At 38.1% G+C, this 21,363-nt stretch overlaps 2 protein-coding genes across 2 annotated transcripts in view; one reads left to right on the top strand and one right to left on the bottom strand.

Moving 5' to 3' along the window:
* The window catches only part of tspan4a (tetraspanin 4a), a 130,566-nt gene extending 121,962 nt beyond the window's left edge, over positions 1-8,604 (bottom strand). The window contains exon 1 of the mRNA XM_044030638.1: positions 8,562-8,604. The gene's annotated coding sequence lies outside the window, so the exon portion shown is untranslated. The remainder of the gene's footprint in view (positions 1-8,561) is intronic.
* Positions 8,605-11,059: 2,455 nt separating this feature from the next.
* taldo1 (transaldolase 1) lies at positions 11,060-21,294 on the top strand. Its single transcript, XM_044030634.1, has 8 exons — positions 11,060-11,250; positions 14,311-14,434; positions 15,087-15,194; positions 15,654-15,785; positions 16,167-16,342; positions 19,511-19,708; positions 20,502-20,647; positions 20,854-21,294. The coding sequence occupies exons 1-8, from the start codon at positions 11,151-11,153 to the stop codon at positions 20,884-20,886; spliced, it is 1,017 nt and encodes a 338-aa protein (XP_043886569.1). The 5' UTR covers positions 11,060-11,150; the 3' UTR covers positions 20,887-21,294.
* Positions 21,295-21,363: the final 69 nt, after the last annotated feature.

Here is a 21,363-nt window from a genome sequence, read left to right on the forward strand (position 1 = left end):
TTTGATATCTTATCTGACATAAACCTCACAAATGAAATAAACTGCAACCACCACACATACTGACCATAACATGGTAAAACTAAATGTGTTAGGTTTTAAATACAGTGTGAGTGAAGGCTTCAGGCTGTAAAAGGCAAATGGTTGGTATTGATATTGCACTTTTCTAGTCTTCATGACTTAACACTACATTTCTTGCCATTGACCCTTTGACAAACATCCATACAGCACATCTGTTTACAGCAAATTATCTAACACATTCCATTCACACCTATCTGCATGCTGCCAGGAGCAGTGTGGGGTTAAAGGTTATATAAAAGCAACAGAGTGGGCCACGAACTGTGTTTATGTTAGGTCTGGTGTTTATAACGCAGCTTGTGCACTTAAACGCATGGGGTGTCAGCAGAGTGAGCAGAGAGCTGCAAAGTGTTGGAAATGCTGAACAATCCAAACCTAAAAAGCCTCAGTAACACAGTCTAAAACATCTCAATCAGAGGAGGAGGGAAACGAGGGTCTGCACTGGAGATGCGTTAAAATACAGACATGGTCGGAAAGAGACATGCTGGTGTGGATTATTTTATCCCAAACAGGAAATCAGCAACTTCAGGCAAGGTTTGCATATACTGTTTGTAGATATACATGAATATCTATATACACATATATTTAAAAGTTTTCTACTTGGCTCAGAGTATAGACTCTGTGGGTATAAGTGTTACACTTGGAAACAGTTTTTTTCATCAATAACAGCAGAATGTCTGCAGTGTGACCTGTTTCTCATGGACACAACAACTTAAATGCTGACTAATTACAAGGCTTGAACACTTTAGTTACATCAAATTTAAATAGTGAATGAGTAACCTCTTCCGTGATCTCCCTTCACAGAACAAGGTAGGGAGTGTGTGTGAGTGGAGTGGGAGTTATGGAGCAGAAGCTTGCAAAGGGCACAGCAATCACTGCAACAAAAGCCTTTTCATGAGTGTTAGTTACTGCCATGTGGAAATTAGTGTTACCAGGAGCTAATGGCTTGTGACATCAGCCACTGTGAGGTGTTTGGGGATATATTTAGATCAATCATCATCATAGCAAGAAAACCTTAGTGTTTATTGTAAATGTAGCACAGGTTTGAAAAAAACATGAGAATGAAAGTAAATCCAGTACTGAGTAGTGCTGAAATGAAAACAATGCATAAAAATCAAATTAAAGGCAAAAAAGATTCCAAATCCACTTTTATTTTATTTTTTTTACTTATCTGTGATAAAATAAAAGTTCTATAATTCACTTATGAATCTTTTCATGAAGACACAAACATACAAGTGTTGGCTTAGTTTCATCACGATACATTTTGTGATAAATACATAAATACATTTCCTTTTTTTCATTTTTCAACAACAATTTAATTAAAAATGGTATGGTGACATGTTTTAAGGGAGTTACCATTTAAATTGTTGCCTGGAGTAACACATTATATCAAGTTTGCATTCAGTTTGCATTAAATCTTGTCTACATTTTATGTAACCTGAATTATTTTGTTAACTTGTGCTCATTTCAGTTGAAATATAGTCCACAAAACCATAGGTTTTTGTCATATAAAGAAAGTCCAACCAAGATGATAAGATATACATCATTTAATAGCCTTTTCCGCTGCTCTCAAAATGTAAAAAAGTAATAAAATAAACTACCATATTCTGACTATAATGTGTGTGTACACCTATTATTAAAAAGTTGAATTATTGCTCTGGTGACTATGATTAACTTTAGTGTATATGTTTAGCTGTTCCTGTGATATTCAGTTGAATTCTACTGTAAATTCATGATGAGCATCTAAAGCATGAATTGAATTTCATTGTTACTAACCAATGTATACGCTTTCATTTCAAGTCCACAATCCACTACTGAAGACATTCACATGGGAAGATGTGTTATGGTCTGAGAAGACCAAGATTGAACCTTTCAGAATAAAAAAATAACAAATCACCAAAACTTCACCACAGTCATGGTGAATATTTGTTTTCACACCTAAACCCAATTAGGATGTGATGAGTGAACTGAGTGGAATAGGAAGAGTCAGCAAATATTGCCAAGCCAATGTACCATAATGTCGTGTTACTCCTACCTTTATATCACAAAACCTAATAGTCTGTGGACTTGTTATATCATCCCTTTGGTTCAAAGAATTTACAGAAATTACAGACACTACAGTGGAATTTTGTGGAACAGTATTCTGCTCCATTATGAAAAACTAGTCTACAGTTTCATATTCTTCTTAGTGCCAGCCCTCGAAACAAGCAGCAAAAACAAAACAGTGCCTGCAGCAGTCAACAGGGCAAGAGTCAGAGTCCTTTTGATAAAAAAATCTTAACCAATAAGTGGTAAAATTCTCAAGTTAATGCTACATAAAAGCCATGAAGTGACAACCAGAAGAAGTGAAACATGGCAGCAGCTTGGTGAGATGGCAAAATAATAGATGTAATGAGTAGCATTATGTGTGTTTTTGTATGGGAGAAAATTCCCTTATTTCTCTTTTCTCGACCTGTGACGAGATGATGTGGAAATTCAGCAGCAAATACTGGCACTTCAAAACTTCAAAATTCATTTCTATGGATCCATTATCAACACTGACTTTGCTGAGCACACTGCTGAGCAAGCTGTCATTTTTGTGAATAAGCCTGGGCACTGGGAATTTGCTCTCATTGATAGCATGGCTGCCATCAAGCACAGAGAGAAAAACAAAAAATGGAACCACTTAAGTCTCACCTGAGAAAATGTACACCTGCTTAGGACTATGATATCTTACTTGTATGTCTGTTGTTTTCTTCTCGCAGTTCGGCAGCCCGTGGCCAAGTGGAAAGGGAACTTGGCTTGTAACTAGAGAGTTGCTGGTTCAAGACCCCAGCAGGTCAAAAGGGCTAGGGTACCCCTAAGCAAGGTACCCAATTGCTCTCTGGGTGCTACTTTATTAATCCTAAGGGGATTAATAAAGTTTTAGATTTGAACAGCATTTTATGGCTGTAGACTGTAAACCACTCTTTCACCCATACCAGAGTACACAGAAAATCTGTGATTTTTCATCATGGTACACAGGACTGGTCGCTCCACTACTGCTACCTAGAGATGAGACAATACCACTTTTTTGTGAACAATATCACACATTTCATTTTAGACAACACAACACACTGAATCATTTCAAAGACATTTGTGTAGCAAATATTGTTCTCCCAGCTAAAATGTTTTACTATTTAATATTTACATTTTTAGTCAGTGCATAGTGAAGCATGTAATATATATATTTTTGGATGGTATCGAATTTTACATTTTTATCTGTCCAAAATCTGATCCGGTGATTTTGACTGGTATCGGACCGATAAAATCTTCATTCTGTCTCTGCTGACAGCCATGTTATCAGTAAGAGCGCTCGGCAAAGGCGCTCGGCAAAGTCAGTGTTGATAATGTGCCTGACAACCTCACTTCAACAACATCTGAACTATCAGATCAAGAAAAATAGATATTTAAGCATTGCAGGTTTTGGGGTAAGAAGCTACAACTGACAAGAAGAGAATTATAGTCACAGCACAAAAAAGAAGCGCTTCATTAAGACAATGTGTGAATGAGGTTGAGTGTTTGAGACAAAACAGACTTGAATGAATCTCTTTCAAGGTCTCTGCAGTGAGTTGAAGATAACTGTTCAAAGAGGCTCCCCATTCAGCTGGAGACAAATGTAACAGCTTAAAAAATATCCAAATTCTACAAGCATGCAAAGACACATCTGAGAAACACCAGAGCAGTAATTCCAGCCACGAATTGCATGTATTTGAATAGGAAAACGTTTTTGAAATAAAGTGAGAGGAAAATCGAAGCTGTGTAAGTTGTCAACTACAAAACCCATTTTACTTTGTATTCAGAGTGGCACTTTCCAGGACACTATAGGGTTTGGAAAGTTTCTGAAGGCATTGTACTTCAAATCTAGTAGACAGATTCTCTTCATTTTAAAGTCATGAACATTGATTTTCTCTCTGAGGCTATGGCGTGAGCTGTGTCGAGGGAGCCAGCTTCAATAAAGTTAGACTTAATCTATTAAGATTGCCAAAGAGTGGCTGCCAGAAATGCATGTAAATGAAAGTCAAGCTCTTACTTACAGATGTTTCATTCAGCATAGGCCAATCATACAGATCGTAAAGTCATCATATCAAGAAACAGAGCTTGGGAAAAGGGTTTGTGAGAAAAGAGAAGACAACAGAGGATGAAATATTTTTGACTTTGCGGGACGCCTACATATTTAAAGAATGCAATATAGAACACACAATTACATGTTATGTAAAGATTAGTCTACAATTTCACCACCAAGACGGACTAAAAACGCAAGCTATACAGAATATAGTGTAAATGCTTCCTGCTATTTTTATCACCTAAATAAACAACCTAACTACAATATGCAGTATGTCAGTTAGGCAGATTAAATTATGGTGAACAACACTGAGATAAAGGAGGAGAGGAGGGGAGGAAACATTAGGAACTATAGAGTATTTTTTTCTGTGTTAAACTGGGCGTGAGACTGGGAGTATGCAGCAGTAAAAGAGTGTGGTTGTGGCATGTGGTTTTCACTCAGCACTAACGTCTCCGCAGAGGGAGGGAGAGAGGGAACAAACAAGAGCCTTCACGTTCACCATGTAGGCAGCCGTGTTGGTGCCTCACTTCCCGAGAGGACCAGCTCCAGAATAAAACATCTTCCATGGGGGACATTCAGTAGCTTTGTGCAGTTAAATACAAATTGTTGTTGTGTAGCTATGGCTGTCAAACACTCTGCACTTTGATTTACCTTCCTTGTTGTTGAGGGAAACAAATCTGTTCCCCACATGACCCATATATAGCGACAAGGCACATTTGACAGAGATATAAGTATATAGGTCCTACATGTGTCCACAAAGACCATTTTTGTTTAAACTCTGATTGATGAACGGATTTAGCAAACATTCAGTGTCAGTTGGTTATTTTTAGAGGGGTTGGAGGGCGGATCTTGTTACCAGACTGTCGCCACTCTGTTTCCAGTCTTTATGGTGGTATGGCATTACTAAATTGATACCAAATTTCAGAAATGTAAAAACTGACTCTAATTTATTTATTTTTATTGATACAGCCCAATATTACAAATGTTGTGTCAAGGGCTTTAATATGCATGATGAATGAAACCTGTCATTTAAGACATTTGACTGAACACTGAGCAGGAGAAGACAAAATGAAATCCCAAAGTCATTGTGGGAACTACAGGAGCTTGGCGGCCCAAAACTTTCCATCATATGCACACTCATACGATCTAAAACAGCTGACGTGACCTGTATTTTTGTAGAAAAGAAAAAACTACAGATTGAACCCACAAAAGTCTGGAGTCTTGTGACTCAGTGACTCAGTAGGGTGATGCTTCTTTAATCTGTCATTCATAAGAACCACATGAATCAATACTTCAATCAAACACTTCCAAATAACATTCTGTCAAATCCCTAGCCAGAATATACTTACTTGCTGACATACAGTATATGAAATTCTGGGGAAAAGAACAACTGATGTACCATTTTGGGTCTCCTATGGTTTGATATCCTAAAGTCTAATACAGTTTTTAAAGTCTAAAACTGTTCGATCTCCTTTACTCTGCTGTAACTACTGAGGTTAATCCACCAGAATACTTCAATCTTCCTGCACCTTATCTAATACTGGCCCAATAATTAATTCATATCAGACTTGGTGTGTAATGTTACTGTATATCTTATAATATAAGATGTAAGTTGTCCTGCATAACCATAACTAAATGTATTTTCATAATCTCTCACTGAGCACACAAATCATGCACATAATCCAACTGTAGTCATTCACGCCATGGCTTTAACCTAAGAATTTATTTTTCATTTCTTTTTTTCACGCATCTTATTCAAGCAAGAGTAGATATCAGAATATAAAGGATTGTGTTACATACACCACAATCCAACACTTCTCAGCTATTTCTTCTTCTCATGGTGGGGATGAAGAAAAGTGGGCTTTGAGAACAGGATGGTGCCGGCAAGAAATACAGTGAGGGAACAAAGGGAAAGGGGAAATCTGGCAAAAATGTGCTGAAGCAACTGTGGGGAAATTGGGTGAGTGCATTCAGAGCAAAATAGCGTACACACACACACCTGCAGGCAGCAGTATAATGTAGCCTTGTTATATGCAGCCTCAGTAGAGCGAGTGTTATCCACAGACTTTCCACACCTAGAGAAACCTGCATGTCAGCAACAGAGCAATAGCTGGACAAATAAGACCAGCTGTAACGATTAAAGAAAACACTCCACACCATATTTTTCTAAGCTTCCATCAAAAATTCTAGATGCCATATTCAATATAAAGCTGTGGGAAAAAGGAAAAACACAGACTCAGGCTGAGAAGTCAGTGTATTGGCAGCAGCTTTGGTCTTGGGCAGCTAAATGTAAACAGTGGGCAGCTGCCAAGTGTCCAAAAGCCATCATCAGTTCAGCCCTGCTGGAGCTGAAGAAATGTGGGAGGACACGAGGAAAAGAAGTTGCCTCCTTGTCTTTGCTGCCTCTGTGCACATCCTGGAATGTGTCAAAGCAGTCGAAGACTGTCACTGTAAGCTGAAAGGACCATGAGCAGCAATCTATACGTTACACATACAACAGGAGATAACTTTATTTCTAATTTGCCACCATGGTCCTTAAGAGCTTTTATACTGTTAAATTGATGTGAGATGTTCAGCATAATTCAGCAGCCTTTCAGAAATGGATTCTACAGCATCCATTACATGTTTGTTTGGTTTATAGGTCCAGTGTGTAACTCTTAGAGGGTTTAGTGACGGAAATGTATTATACTAACCATATGTTAGTATTAGTATGTCTTAAATAACAGTTTGGTTTTCCTAGCCTTCTACAGTAGCACAAATTGACAAAACAGGTCATTATTATTTCCATTTCTGATTGATCGATTGATTGAAATATATTATCACAAATTACAAAATGCATCTGCTAAAGAAAAGAATGCCTTATTTGCATAATATTAAAGTTATATCCAAAAGAAATATAACATGATCAGTCCTGTGATTGCCTCATGATGCTCATTATCATAGATGTGTTGTTATTTGTGATACTGTTAACTGGTGATGTGTTGTCGTGAGTGTTTATTTTGTCTCTCACATTTTTCAGAATGAGGATACATGAAATAATGGGAACACCTCCTGAAGACCATACAGCTGAATCAGCAACAGATTTGACAAGCATCAGCTGCTGTGCGCTTCATCAAGGAGTTGTGTATAATTACATACTGTAAACAAGGCAATCAGCGATGGCAGACTTCACCCCATTCACGCAACAAGCCTCTGTCGGCCTATATGTGTAAAGGACTGTGTGGCGGAACGGTAGAGCGTCTGACTCCAAATCAGAAGGTTGTGTTCGAATCCACGTCAGGTTTAAAATTCTTGGGCAACATGTGTGTCCATCACAAAATCTAACAAGCCTCTGTCGGCCTCTGTTGCTCATATTGCAAGCAAGTGCGGAAGCACACCACAGACACCAAAAGAAAATACTTCACTCCCACTCCATGGGGTGAAGTAACTAGACCCTCTTGTTTGAACTGCTGAAAAGAGGAGATGGGGCAGTATTGAAAAGTAGCATTCCGGTCTACTTGTCAGTGCACATATAAATGGCCTTTCACGCTCTATGACAACATACCACTCAAGACGAAAAAAGGAATTTATTCTATAGCATCTATTCCGAAGAGTTTTATCTTTGATTCTGTAGAACTGATGCCAAAAGCTGTCATTTAGCATTTATATTTTTGTATGGCTGTGATTTTGTTTGATGCTTTCAAATCCCACTGGTGCAACAGTGCATATACCACAAGACAGCAAAGAACAGCTCCTGTGTTCTGTGGATTTTCTCTTAATCCAGCCTTATTGCCCTCATTTAAGAGGAAATACATTTTTAATGTGCCACATGTTATGGAGCAGCATCATCTGGGAGAAGTTAGGACTAAGGGCACATTGTATGGCAGTGAATTCCTCTGCATGGCTTTGAGTGAGGCCTTAAGTTTCTCATACCCCTCAAGAATAAAAAAAGAAAAAGTGATGGGAGGGAATCACTAAAGGAATGGTTGGTATTCTGAAACGTGTTTCTCCAACACAGGTTTATTTCAGTCTTTCATCAAGATCCATAGAAGCTCTCCGCAGCCAATTGACCAGCTTTCGTTCTCTCACAATACCACATTATGGACAAATTATAGTACAGGTGGACATTGAGCTCAAATTGGCTATGATTATCGTTATCCCTTCCTTGAATAAACTTAGTATAACATTCATTGACCTATTCAGACAAGATAAATGAAATGGCCCACCCCTTCCATTTAGACTAACTCAGCCCACAAAAGCTGCCTGATTAAATCTCACAAACAAGGTCACATCCAAGTTTGAAACAGAAAATAATCTAAAGAGGAAAGATGAGAAGCAGAGAAGATAAGTCAGCAAAAACAATCTGTGAGAGTTGAGTCAACTCAACTCATTTGGACAGTAAGAATATGTGAAATGAACTTACCACTTCTTTCACACTCAGCACTATATGTCCAGACTGTCCCTCTTTTTCCTCAGTGTTTGACAAAACTTCACTAACAGCTCTCTCTTTCTCTCTCTCTCTCTCTCTCTCTCTCTTTCTCTCCCCCCAACATGTTTGCACGTGTCTGCCACTGATCCACTACGTTGCAAAAGGGCGACATCTAGTGGCAAGTAAGCCTAACCCACATCTAAAAGGAAGCAATAAGAGTCCCTTGTGGAGCGGGTTGCTGTTGGCCCCTTGACAATTTCCACTGGTAATTTATAGGCTAATTTGCTTTGACTCGGTGGACGATTTAAAAGCAGTGACTGATGAATACAAACAGCTTCTTAGGATAAACCACACAAGCAGTGGATTACAAGTACACGTTCTATATTTCATCATATGCTATTTCTATCATATGATGAGCATTTGAACATACCATTATGTTAGAGATGGATGAAGTGGGTTTTTCAATGATGTTCAACTTAATGCAAATAGAAAATACATCTAAAAGGTTAGGGATCTGTCCTGAGTTCTGTTATAGATTTACATTTACATTTTTTGTTTAGACTGGGAGACAGCCATCTCCATCTGGCATTGCTATACTGTACTTTTTGGCATTGTTTGCACTTTTTAAAATGACTCTTACAGACAGTCACAATATTTTTCAATAGTGCAGGAGTTAGGGGGTATATGGCTGGAGGTCAAATGTCTGAAGGGGTACGGGACTGTGAAAAGTTTGGGGAAAAAAATGCTGTAAAATAATATACAGTATGTTGTCTGAATCTATACAAAACCTATTGCATTAAAACTATTGCATATACTATTTTTAGAACTGCAATGTTAAGGGAATTTTATCATTATGCTGCCAAGGCCTCTGGATTAAGACACTGCTTTTGAGTATGGGCACATACAGTTACCATGACAACGATACAAAATGTAATGGTTTCTTAAATGATACTGTAATTGCAATTTGGGTTAATTGTTCATGTAGTTGTTACTGGAGGGCAAGAAGTTAATCGGGAACAGGTGCTTTATTGTAGCTATTAAATCAAATCACAAAATCTAATGGCACGTAATAGAAATTCTGTGCAAACTGAACAGTTTGTGAAATTCACATGTTTCATGCAATCAAAATGCAGAACATGAATGAACCAAACCAACCAGATAAAGCATTAATGGACGTGTCCCTATTTACATTTTCATGGTATTTAATTTGAAACTCTCATCACCATGTCCCATTAGAAATATATCTGAATGCTTTTGTTTCAGGGAATTCAAAACTCAAAGTAAAACATTTGTAGCATTATTAAAAACCTTTTTTGCTGAGATATAATTCATAATGTTGAGCCCCTGGAAATATACAGCCTCATTGAACTCTTTCCATACACCTATAACAGAATAGCATATAATTTCAAACTATGATATATTTAAATATGTTTAAAACTTCAATGGTTCTTCAATGGTTTCTCCCTCCACTGTGTATGTGATTTATTTATCTAGGGTATTTAAATCTTAACAGTGTGTTGTGTATTTGCTGATTTTATACAAAATACATAGTTTTGGGTAAGACTCTGGGGAAGACTCTAGAAAATATGTCAAATGTGATTTTTCAGTGTTTTATTCACATTTTAATTGAGCTACTCACTTTAGGGGTCGCCACAGAAATCCTGGATCATCTGCACAACATCCATGATCCTTCTCTTTGGTCTTCTCCTGCCTAAATATAAATAATGATAATTATTCATGATTCTTCTTCTTCTTTCAGCTTCTCCCTTTAGTGGTTGCCACAGCAAGTTCATCTGCCTCCATCTCATTCATTATTCAAAAAGCAAACAAAATTATTTTATATGTTATCCGTTCACTTCAAAGTTGTGCTATATTCTGGAAAATCTGGATGTGATTGAAAGATTTACAGAATTATGAGGGGCCTTTGAAGCTTGGGAAGTTCTGTCCAACCTTTTATAACCACATCACCAGCAGCTGCACCCCTGTTTGTTTTATTTTGTTGAGTGTTTGGGATAAAATGATGGTGGTCATGTTATATTTGGATGTCTTCTTGCATATGAGAGTTAATTGTACATGTGCAACAAGTTCCTTGTTAAATAAAATGGGGATGAAAATCTCGGCAGCTGTAAAACCAGCTCTGTCAAAAAATACACCGCCTGTTTATTTTATTTTGCACAGACTTTAGAATGAAATGGTGGGTCTTATGTTATATGTGGACGTCTTCTTGCATATGAGAGTTAATACCACATGTTTAACAGGGTTCCTGGCTAAATAAAATGGAGATGCAAAACTAAAGTAACTGAAAACATAAAGTACTGACCTCGGATAAATAATCATCACTAATAAATCCCAAAAAGTATCGCCTTCGAGGCGTAGCTTGCCATAAAACTCCGATGCCCGATAGTTTCCCGATTCAGCTGTGCGCGTTCCCGTCGGATGCATGCTTTTCTCGGCAGGTGCGGAACTCTGCATGACACCGGTGCCTATTTCCTCCTGTTGAACGGCGCCGCGCTTCCGCCTCCCTGACATTCCGCCTGCCTCACGTGTTTGCTGTGTATAAAAGGGTCTCTCTCTCTTCTCATCATGTCCAGTGTGTCACCAGACAAGCGGTTGAAGATGGAGTCAGCGTTGAACCAGTTGAAGAAACACACCGTGGTTGTGGCCGACACGGGAGATTTTAACGGTAACCACTGCATTTATTCTTCGTTAGCTGCTTAGCATGCTAACTAACGTATGTCATTGGCCGTCGTGTCATTGAAGTGTCAGCGTCCGTAGTGTCAGTTCATATACCGTTAGCTAGCAAAGTAGCACTCTAACCAACTCCCAGCTAGTTGTACACTATCTTTGTAACTACACAGTCTGGTAATCCGATTACTTGTTAACGTTACCAAGTTTAGTAACACTAGCAGCTTTACGTTAGCTGCACCAGCTTTAATGCGCGAACAGTAATTTCCATACATTTTACTTCCAAAAAACTACGACTACGCATATCGACCAGGCTCCAATAAAACTTGACGTAGTGTGGTGATGTAATTCGGTAAAGGTTTTGACTGAATTAGCGTGTTTATTGTCAAAACTCTCCTCTTGGCTCAGGGTTTAGATAGTGGGAGTGTCCAAGTGTCAAACTTCAGGTCGAATGCCTTACGATTTGTCATGTTTTTCACATGAACACAAACATAAAGTGTGTAAATGTTGTTTGCATATAATTTGTGCCCCTGGATAAATAAGGTCAAATGACGTTACTTAATAATGTGATATTCTGCTACACACGTTTTACTGGTCTCAAATGCAGAGTTTCAGGACTAGTAGTTGGTCCTAAGGAGGCGGAAATTCAGGATTTGTTTGAGGTATTAAAATGAATTGGTGTTGTCTGTATGTGTATGCTGAAGGACGACTTTTGAGGTGCTTTTATGGAAAGTGGTTTTTACTTTTAGTCGGTAGACATGATATTCAGTCAAAACTTCAGTCACAGATATCTGCAATACAGTTTTTACTAGTCAAAACGATGTCAATTTTGCCTGTCATGTGTATAATTAAATTGCAGATATCTACAATCCAGTTGTGGATATCTATAATTCAATTCCGCAATTGAATTGGAGATATCTCTAATTCCAGTTTCAGATATCTGCAAAGTCATTATGACAATATCAGACAATAATAGATATAGATAGCTTTAATTGAGAATAATTTAGGATATATTGAACGTGAAATATGACTTGTAATGATGTTGTAGTTATCTGAAACTGGAATTAGAGATAATTTCAGTTTTCACAATTCAGACAAACCCCATATATATAAATGGGAGAAGGGATATCTGTAGTTTTGTAGTTTTGACTTGTAAGAATGACTTCACAGATATCTAAAATTACAATTCATACTGTCAAAACTAGCATTTTTGCCTGAAGTGATTTACTTCCTTGTTTGATCTGTCTTGTTTGCTTTAGAGGAAAGGTTTCTTAATGGATCAGAATGAGGAACAGAGTGCAGAAACACTGTTGCATTGTGATGCAAACCAGAAAGTTCCTCCACACTGCAGACTCAGGATGACATGACAGATCTGGTTTGTCACTGTGTAGCCAGGCGTGTCACCTGGGAAGCAGATTCCTATTACATAGGGGAATAGACTGGGATTGACATAAAGCCACAATTATTTTTCCTCAGTTGTGAGAGCAAAAAAAATGTGAGTCTATTTAATCTAGAATATCTCTTAGGTTTCACATTTGTATGTTAAGGAATGTTAAAATCAATCAGTGATGCTTCATTTCATGAGAATTAGGAACATGGTCAAATATGTTGTAATCCACCGTCTTGCATCATTTTTGTAAGTGAGCCAAACGATTCTCAGGGTTTTGAAAGTGACAAGGAACTGAAGGTAACCATTTCACTGCAATGAAATGGTTACCTATTTTGTAAAATTGGATTTTATTTTGTTTGTACTGTCTCAATGTACTAGATTGGGTTAAAATGTACATAAATAACATTTGTTCACCAATGTAAAAGTATATTTTCTTGTATTCTGATTAATTACACTTCTACCAAGTGAGCTGCAGCCATACATGTTCGATACATTTGGTTGTTTGCTGAGATGTAAATATATAACTGGTGAACAGTCGAGGTGCTAACATTTTGAAATTGGTACTCTAAACTACATTTTAGCCACTTGCATTGGAATGACATAACTTCAAACAATAGTTGGTCCCAGTTGAGGGCATGTTTTATTAGTGGACCTGGAAACGCACTATGAAAGTATGAAAAGATAACGCATCTATCTTCATGGCTACTTGCACAGACCAGAACCTGTGTACTGTTATCCAGTCCCAACCCACTGACCTATAAAATCTGTTTTGTGTGTAAGAACAGGGGCAGGCTTTGTTCCTGGTCTAGCAGCACCAATTGAATTTAGCTGCTACAATCATTGGCTTGCACAACTTGTTTTGCCCATGAAAGGGTCTTTCTCACGCATAACAAATTAAAGTCCATGCTTCAGGTCTACCAACTTGATTAGACGTAGACCGATTTATCGTTTGGGCCAATGTAATTGGGCTATTATTTGCCTTTTTTTTGTAGCCTGCACTGGCCAATTTTTGTTTTCAGAAACTTAATAACTTTGTTTTTTTTGTTTTCTTATGACGTATTTCATGTACTTATGAATTATTTAGTACATTTTTAAATAATTACTGTGCTTACAGAAAATGTCAATTTGTTTTCAATAATTGGTCACTGAAGTTTAGCAATAAATTCTGTATGTTATTGAATTTATTTTGAAAAAAATACTCATAAAGGCTTTGTAGCTTTCTGATGCATATCATAAGCGCAAGTCGGTTTGTAAGAAATCTTTATTAAAATCTTAATAGATTTAAAGAAACTTCATTGGCTCCCCTCATCTTCACACTAGATGGCACAATTCCTTAATTTATCAGCAGCAGTATATTGTAGATCTTACTTGATTCTCTCCATGATTCTTTTAGAATTTCTTTTCATTAACACATAAGAAATCCCCAAGAATAAATTAAATCGATGTAAATCTTGAGTTATATAGTATTACAGCAATAGTTGTGTTTGAGTTAAATGGTTCAGTCATGTGTAATATGTTGGCTTCTGTGGGAGACTGGGAAGGTTCAAAGCTGTATAAAAAAAAAATAACAGGCAAAATGTGTGTTTTTATTTTGCCTGATATGATTCTATGTGTAATATCAGATAGTGTGTATGTGACTTGTCTTTGCTGTGTCTTCCTATCCTGCAGCCATTGAGGAGTACAAGCCTCAAGATGCCACCACTAACCCATCTCTTATCCTGGCTGCTGCTAAGATGCCAGCCTACCAACAGCTCGTGGATCAAGCTATTAAGTATGGCATCGCCAAAGGCGGGTAAGAGGTTGCAATTTTGTGGTTTTGCTTCTTTTGTGCAACTTGTTCATAGTTCCGAAATTTAGAGAAGGCTGTTGAACTTGTTAGTATTTTACAGCATTTGGAGTCTTTCATGTTGCATTACTGTCTCCTTTTCTTTTCTCATGTGTGGCTCAGTGTTAAAAGTTGCATTTGCAGTGTTTAAAGATTATGATTTTGAAAAAGTTTGATCATCTACAAAGGAAAGCCTCTGGGTTTTCTTTAGGCAACTCATAAAGAGCTAAGGATGCAGTCAATTTGCTTTTCTTTCTTTTCTTTTTTTGGGGGGGATGAATTGAAAAAGAAAAATGTGGAAGGAAACCTGACTAAATTTTTGTTTTACATAGTCAACAGCCATTAACTCTTCTCTGCTCATGTCTCAGTAGTTTTAAGCCAAGATTGTATTGTACACACTGGCTGTTTTTAACTGGATCACATTGGCAATTTTGGTGACAAATTGGCTTGATGTTGTATATCCAAAGAATATATTATGTCCTTCACGCATAGAAATTCCCAAAATAATGAAATAAAAATGTGAATTATTACAAAGAATAGTAACAAAAATCTTCAACATCATCTTGTCCTTGTAATTCGAACATTGAGCAGAACTATTATTGTTTTTGTCTTTATTCAGAACTGAAGAGGAGCAAATAGCCAACACCATGGACAAACTGTTTGTGACTTTTGGGCTAGAGATTCTCAAGAAGGTCCCAGGCAGAGTCTCAACTGAGGTAGATGCCAGGTAGGTGCAAACGATCTGTCACAGTGGGCTAAAACTGACAATGACCAGATATGCTGGGTAAAAATAACATAATTTGGTCTTTGCAAACTGAAATTCCTTAAGGTTAGAATTATGGTACTGTTTTGTGTGTAAGTAGGATTACTCAAAATATAATTAAAAAAAAATTCCATGATATAAGCATAGCATAAGTAAGTATAAGTATTATAAGTATTACCTTCTTCTAAAGAAATATGATTTTAAATATTTCTTTATGGATTAAATTGAAATTTTTCTCAAAAACAAAAGTAATGCATCTGCAGTCAAACTGCAGCTTCTGCAAAACCCATAAGCAATGTAAAAGGGTTATAATTTATTATGTGCTGTCACTACATCAACTTGGCCATATTCTGTTTGCGGTGCATTTTAGAAATGATTATTGTCAACATCCTTAAATATTGGTGGTCCCGTTTCTCCCAACAGACTCTCTTTTGATAAAGACGAAATGGTTACCAGGGCCTTAAGGCTAATCGCTCTGTATAAAGAGGCAGGCATCAGCAAGGAGCGTGTACTCATTAAGCTGTCCTCGACATGGGAAGGAATCCAGGCTGGCAAGTGAGTACAATGCTAGAGTTGGGTACCTAACTCGGTACTTTTAATTGACCTGACAAAGTGGGAGAGAGAGTGGCACAGTTTCTCTGGCTTCATATGCCAAAGAGTCATTAACTGTCCTGGCTCGAACTGTGAGAAACAGAGTTTTCGACTGTTGTGACTTATTGTTTTGGAACAAATGCCAAAACCTAAATCCACCCACATCGTAACCTGCACCACTGCTAAGATGTTTAATCAGTCTGAACTCTTTCTCAAGACTGCATATTAGTTGCTCATATTACCCATCTTATGGGCTGAATTTACAAGCAGAGTATTAATCTATGTTTACACATTATGTACAGATTTGCTGTTTCAATAGAATATTGTGTGTGTTTGCACATGCAGGGAGCTTGAGGAGAAGCACGGTGTTCACTGCAACATGACGCTGCTGTTCTCTTTTGCTCAGGCTGTGGCCTGCGCAGAAGCAAATGTCACACTAATATCACCCTTTGTCGGACGCATCCTTGACTGGTACAAGGAGAATACAGACCGCAAAAGCTATGAGCCACATGAAGACCCAGGTAACAAGTGTTTAGAAATTAGAGAACTCTGCAAAGGACACTATCTGACGAGGTTGAAAATAAATAAATAAATTTATTGCAGTGTAACTTTAATTTAATTACTACGCATTGGGGCTATCTTTGTATTGTTTCATAATTAATCATAATTAATTATCTAAGTTAGTACTACAGGCACCCAAATAGCAGGTTACAATGGATTTAATTGTTGTCTCTCTTGTATTTTGTTATGACAAAAATTGACATTGGTGTCATTCCAGATCACTGGGTTCTCCAGTCGGTTGTCTTCATGCTGGTTTTAACTCTATCACAATGGCCGATGCGTAGTGCTTGTATGTAATGAAAGATTTGTGGTGTTTCCCTGTAGCTCATTAAGTTTCTTCTTGCAAATGAGCACTTTCAGATATTTTGGTTACCGCTATTTGGCTTCGAGACAAAATACTGGGTTTTTCTGTAAGGTCCATGCATGGAGCTTATTGCATGCATTTTTTAGTTTTTTTTTATATTTAGTTAAGTTTGAAGCCATTTCACCTCTCACTTCTAACTGGTGGAATTATCCAGGTATTTGGCCTTGGAAGGCCAGATAACTGTCCAGAGAGTTGTGAGGTTTAACAATGCAGGTTGTTCACCCACCTGACTTGATCTCAAGTAGGCCTGCACAATTCGGGGAAAAATATGAATCACAATTTTTTAGCTTAGAATTGATATCATGATTCTCTGGCACGATTTTTTTCCCTCATGAAGTAAAGTTTATTGCACACATGAACCATGACAAAACAAAACAAAACAAATTGACAGTACCACTTTCGGATCTCTTGCCTTGTACGGCTTCATCATATTGCATTGACGTTTGAGGTGCTGGTAAAGATTTGTGGTATTACTGCAACGACGGCGGGCAATGCAAGCCTTTTTTTCGGAAAGAGTTCGGTTTGAGACGTGGCTGGCTGATTCTCATCACTGGTAACTGGGTTTTCGTCATCCATTTTTAGTCCTGTCCTACTAGTGTAGTTCAACGATGCTCCAGACTTTCCGAACTACCGCGCTCACTCCACAAGGGAAACACGTTACTGAAAGACGCTTTGTCATTGGCTATGAACAAGTGTCATTTCGGAACTATGAACAAGTTGCACAAAAGGTTTTGTGCAGTGTGCAAAAGAGGGTGAAATCCTGAGCTTTGTGAGAACCTAATGTTAACCTGCAGCGCTTAGGAGCGCTCACAGTGCCCACAGGCAGTCGTAAAATGAAATGATAATCGAAGTAATTTCAAAATTAAATTGTGCACAGGGGTGAATCGAGATCACTATTTTATAATGATTTATCGTGCAGGCCTAATCTCAAGTTGTTAGTTTCACCTAAATCAAGTTTGGAAAGGGGATCATTCGGATTGCCTAAGAGACGGTCTGCTATTGCGTGAGTGTTAAAGTTCACATTTTATTCACTACTATTTTGAGTGTCAGTGTTCCTTCCTTTTTGTAAAACAGGTCAGCACAGCATTGTAGGTGGCATAAATTTAGGACAAGTCCAGACGGAAACGGCACAAAACATAAATGATTTTCTTTTTTTTTTTCTTTGCCGTTTTCAAAACGTTCCCTGTAACGACGACATTGTTTCAGCAAATCCTCACAGAACCCTCTGATACAACTCAAAACACTGTAGTTCATATACCAGAGCTGTAAGTTGCGCTGTAACATTACACCAAAAAAACAGAAGACATTATAAACATTAATTTAATAACAGAAACAGAGACAGAATGCGGTTCATTCTGTCTCCAGGGGAAACAAAGGGAAATAATGTCCGTTTTGTTTGTTTACGGTTCGTGCCGTTGACTTTACAGACCCAGTGACTTTGTTTAATTTTTTAAAAAAGCGACTAGAGACACGTCTAGCAACTTTCTGTCATAAACCTAAATACCTGAAAATAAAATCAAACACAATTCTGCTGCACACGTGAGGTACATCCAACTGTATTTACATATTCACCTAAAGCTGTTTACGTTTGAACGGCTCCTTAGTTTCTCCAGACTGACATAGATGGCTTCTTTCACACTGTCACCCAACAGAAGAGTTAGCCTAATACATCAAATGACTTCCCTGGCCAGAATGTGAACATTCTAATCATTAAAATATTTAAACCACATTGCTCTGTTTGACAGAAACTAGTTAATCAAAATGACAAATCCCAAAGACACAGTGTTGCTGGATTTGAATTGTACCGATATGTGGTGTTTATTGAAAATCCTCATTAGTTTCTCAGACTCCAGCAATATAGTCAAGGCACGGCCCAGTTAGGGTAGCCACAGGGTAGAATCTCGGATTATATACTAGCCTCACCACTATAGCCAAATTCTGTTTCTCCCAACAATCTTTTACTGGACCAGCTCAAAAAGTCCACAACCATTAGCCAGAACTCTCCACACGTGCATAACTGAAATAGAAAATTGGTCAAATATCTAGAGAATCAAACTGAACCTTGCAAAGATGCATCCTATTCACCAAAAAGCAACAATAATAGCCCAATATCAACCTGTCACTATACAACCAACAAATCCACCTCAGCAAAGATGCAACTTTTTCAAAACAACATGGCGTAGACGAAATATATCAAAAAGCAAATGATAGGGATCAGCTGGGGATCAGCTCATTCAAGATTGAGTCAAGATGCCGGCCATAAAACTCGTCTCTCGTCTCCAAAGGTCTTTTACCCTTTGGTGTGAAAACTATCTCTGTGCTCGCTTTGTGACTTGTGACCACACAGACATCAGGTCTTCAACTGAAGCTCCTCTTTGTGCCTTGGCCCAGACGCCGCTTCCTTCTACCATGGTCCTCTGCTCCTCCCATTTCTTCTTGTCACCCAGCAATGGATAGAAAAGGGCACAAGCCCTGAGCTAATCTCCCAAGTGCAAGATAACTACTGAAAATAACCTGGATGACTGAGAATCTTCACAGACATTAAACCTTTTTATTCAATGCTATTATGTATTTATGTATTTGCAACAATGTGGTTGTTTGTTTGTGATGGGTGTGACATACATCAGTATTGCAATAACTGTGGCAGTCTCACTAGTCACTAGTGGTAGTAGTTATAGCTTTATGAACCAGAGACTTTGCCCTCTAATGATCTTCAGCTTTTAGTTCACAGCTTAAATTTAAATCATGTCTTCACCTTCCCAAGGTGTCCTGAGTGTGACCAAGATCTACAACTACTACAAGAAGTTTGGCTACAGCACAGTGGTGATGGGCGCTTCCTTCAGGAACACAGGACAAGTTAAAGCCCTGGCAGGCTGTGACCTGCTCACAATCTCCCCTGGACTGTTGGCAGAGCTCAGCCAGGATCACAGCACTGTCACAGAGACACTTAATGCGGATACAGGTACTGTTCCATCACTCATGCTTCAAGTACTGCTTTCAGCTTCTAGTTTTATTTTTATTGTATCCAATTATTTTTAATCTTGCAATTATTACACTGTCAAGGTTTGACGGGTAGAACATCTCTGCACTGATGCCATTTATGTTGTGTTAACATTGCTTTGAATGTCACTTTACTTCATTTGCACACACAACAATTAGTGATGTTGAATTTGACCTCTGCACATAAGCTTTTACACACCAGTAGTAAACACACAGAAATCGGCCACAGGAGAAGTTGACAGCACTTTTCCATTACATGTCATTTAGCACACGCTTTTATCCATTTTTTTTCCATGAATGGGGAGCAATCATTGTTGGATTCTTTGCTCATACCTTGCTCCTTGCACATTTTACATTCCTTTATTAAAAATTCTAATCATTGTTGCCAATGCTGCCAAGGTTAGAGTTTTTATAACACTCAAAGTAGGATGGAATGTACACTTCCTGTATGGAAAATTACTGACAAATGTTGCATTGGTTCTATGTTGAAACATGGAACTGTCTCCACCAACGCAGGGGGGTTCAATCTCCATCATGTACTACAAGCTTTCTATGGTTGCTGCAGCTGACACTGTTATATGATATGGTAGGAAACCTTACATGTGCCCTCCACTGGACTGTAAGGGGTACTACTTAAATAGGTGCTTAAGAAATGGCATTTGCATTAGGAGCAGGTCATTGCAGCTTAAACATGAACTGTTTAAGGGTGTTTTAAGAATATAGTCATATTCACATTGATAGTTTTCTTCTTGTAGCCAAGGCATGTGATCTGGAGAAGATTCACCTGGATGAGGCAGCTTTCCGCTGGCAGCACAACGAGGACCGCATGGCTGTGGAGAAACTGTCCGATGGCATTCGAAAGTTTGCTGCTGATGCCATCAAACTGGAGTCCATGATCAAAGTAATTGGTTTTGTTTTTGTTCAATTTGTCAAAAGACCTAAATTGAATAAGTCTAATATTAATGTGATTGACACGTAAATTATTGGATAAATAGAATTGTCTGTTTGACACACAGTGTCATTGCAATGCGTACAAAGATGTTTCTGTTCATGCAACGTTGGCCATGTTCTGTATGCTGACCCTTGTGTTATTTTCCCCAATCACAGGAGAAAATGCTCAGCGTGAAGAACGGCCAGTAATGGACAATAATCTGCATCTGCGACTGATAAGAAGTTAGGAGTCTGTTGTTGTTGTTCTCCGCTCTGCTAGAAGGTCCAAAGCACCAGAAGGCCTTCATTCTCTTTATATGACCAAACTACAGGGACCTTTCCTCTCCTAGGATAGAACTGACCAAATATAGATTACTACCAGTACTGATGTGGGTTGTTGTAAAATAGTCTTGTTTACTAGAAACTTGAATTATGTAAAATTACAGAATAAATGTCCTTGTACGACTTGGTTTAGTCTCCTTAAGTCATCATGTGACCTCTAAACATGCCCTATGGGCCACAGATTTTCTACCAACTGGCTGATAAAAACAGATGTACCATCATTCCTCAAAATGTTCCATTGTGCTCTTTGAATTCAAATAAATGTCTTGGCCCATACTGTTTGTCTTTTGTTAATAGATCTTTGAGTTCGATTGAGTGTCAAACTGCACTGCACAAGAAGGGTTC

The sequence above is a fragment of the Solea senegalensis genome, linkage group LG7 (assembly GCF_019176455.1).
Source record: "Solea senegalensis isolate Sse05_10M linkage group LG7, IFAPA_SoseM_1, whole genome shotgun sequence".
NCBI lineage: Eukaryota > Metazoa > Chordata > Actinopteri > Pleuronectiformes > Soleidae > Solea > Solea senegalensis.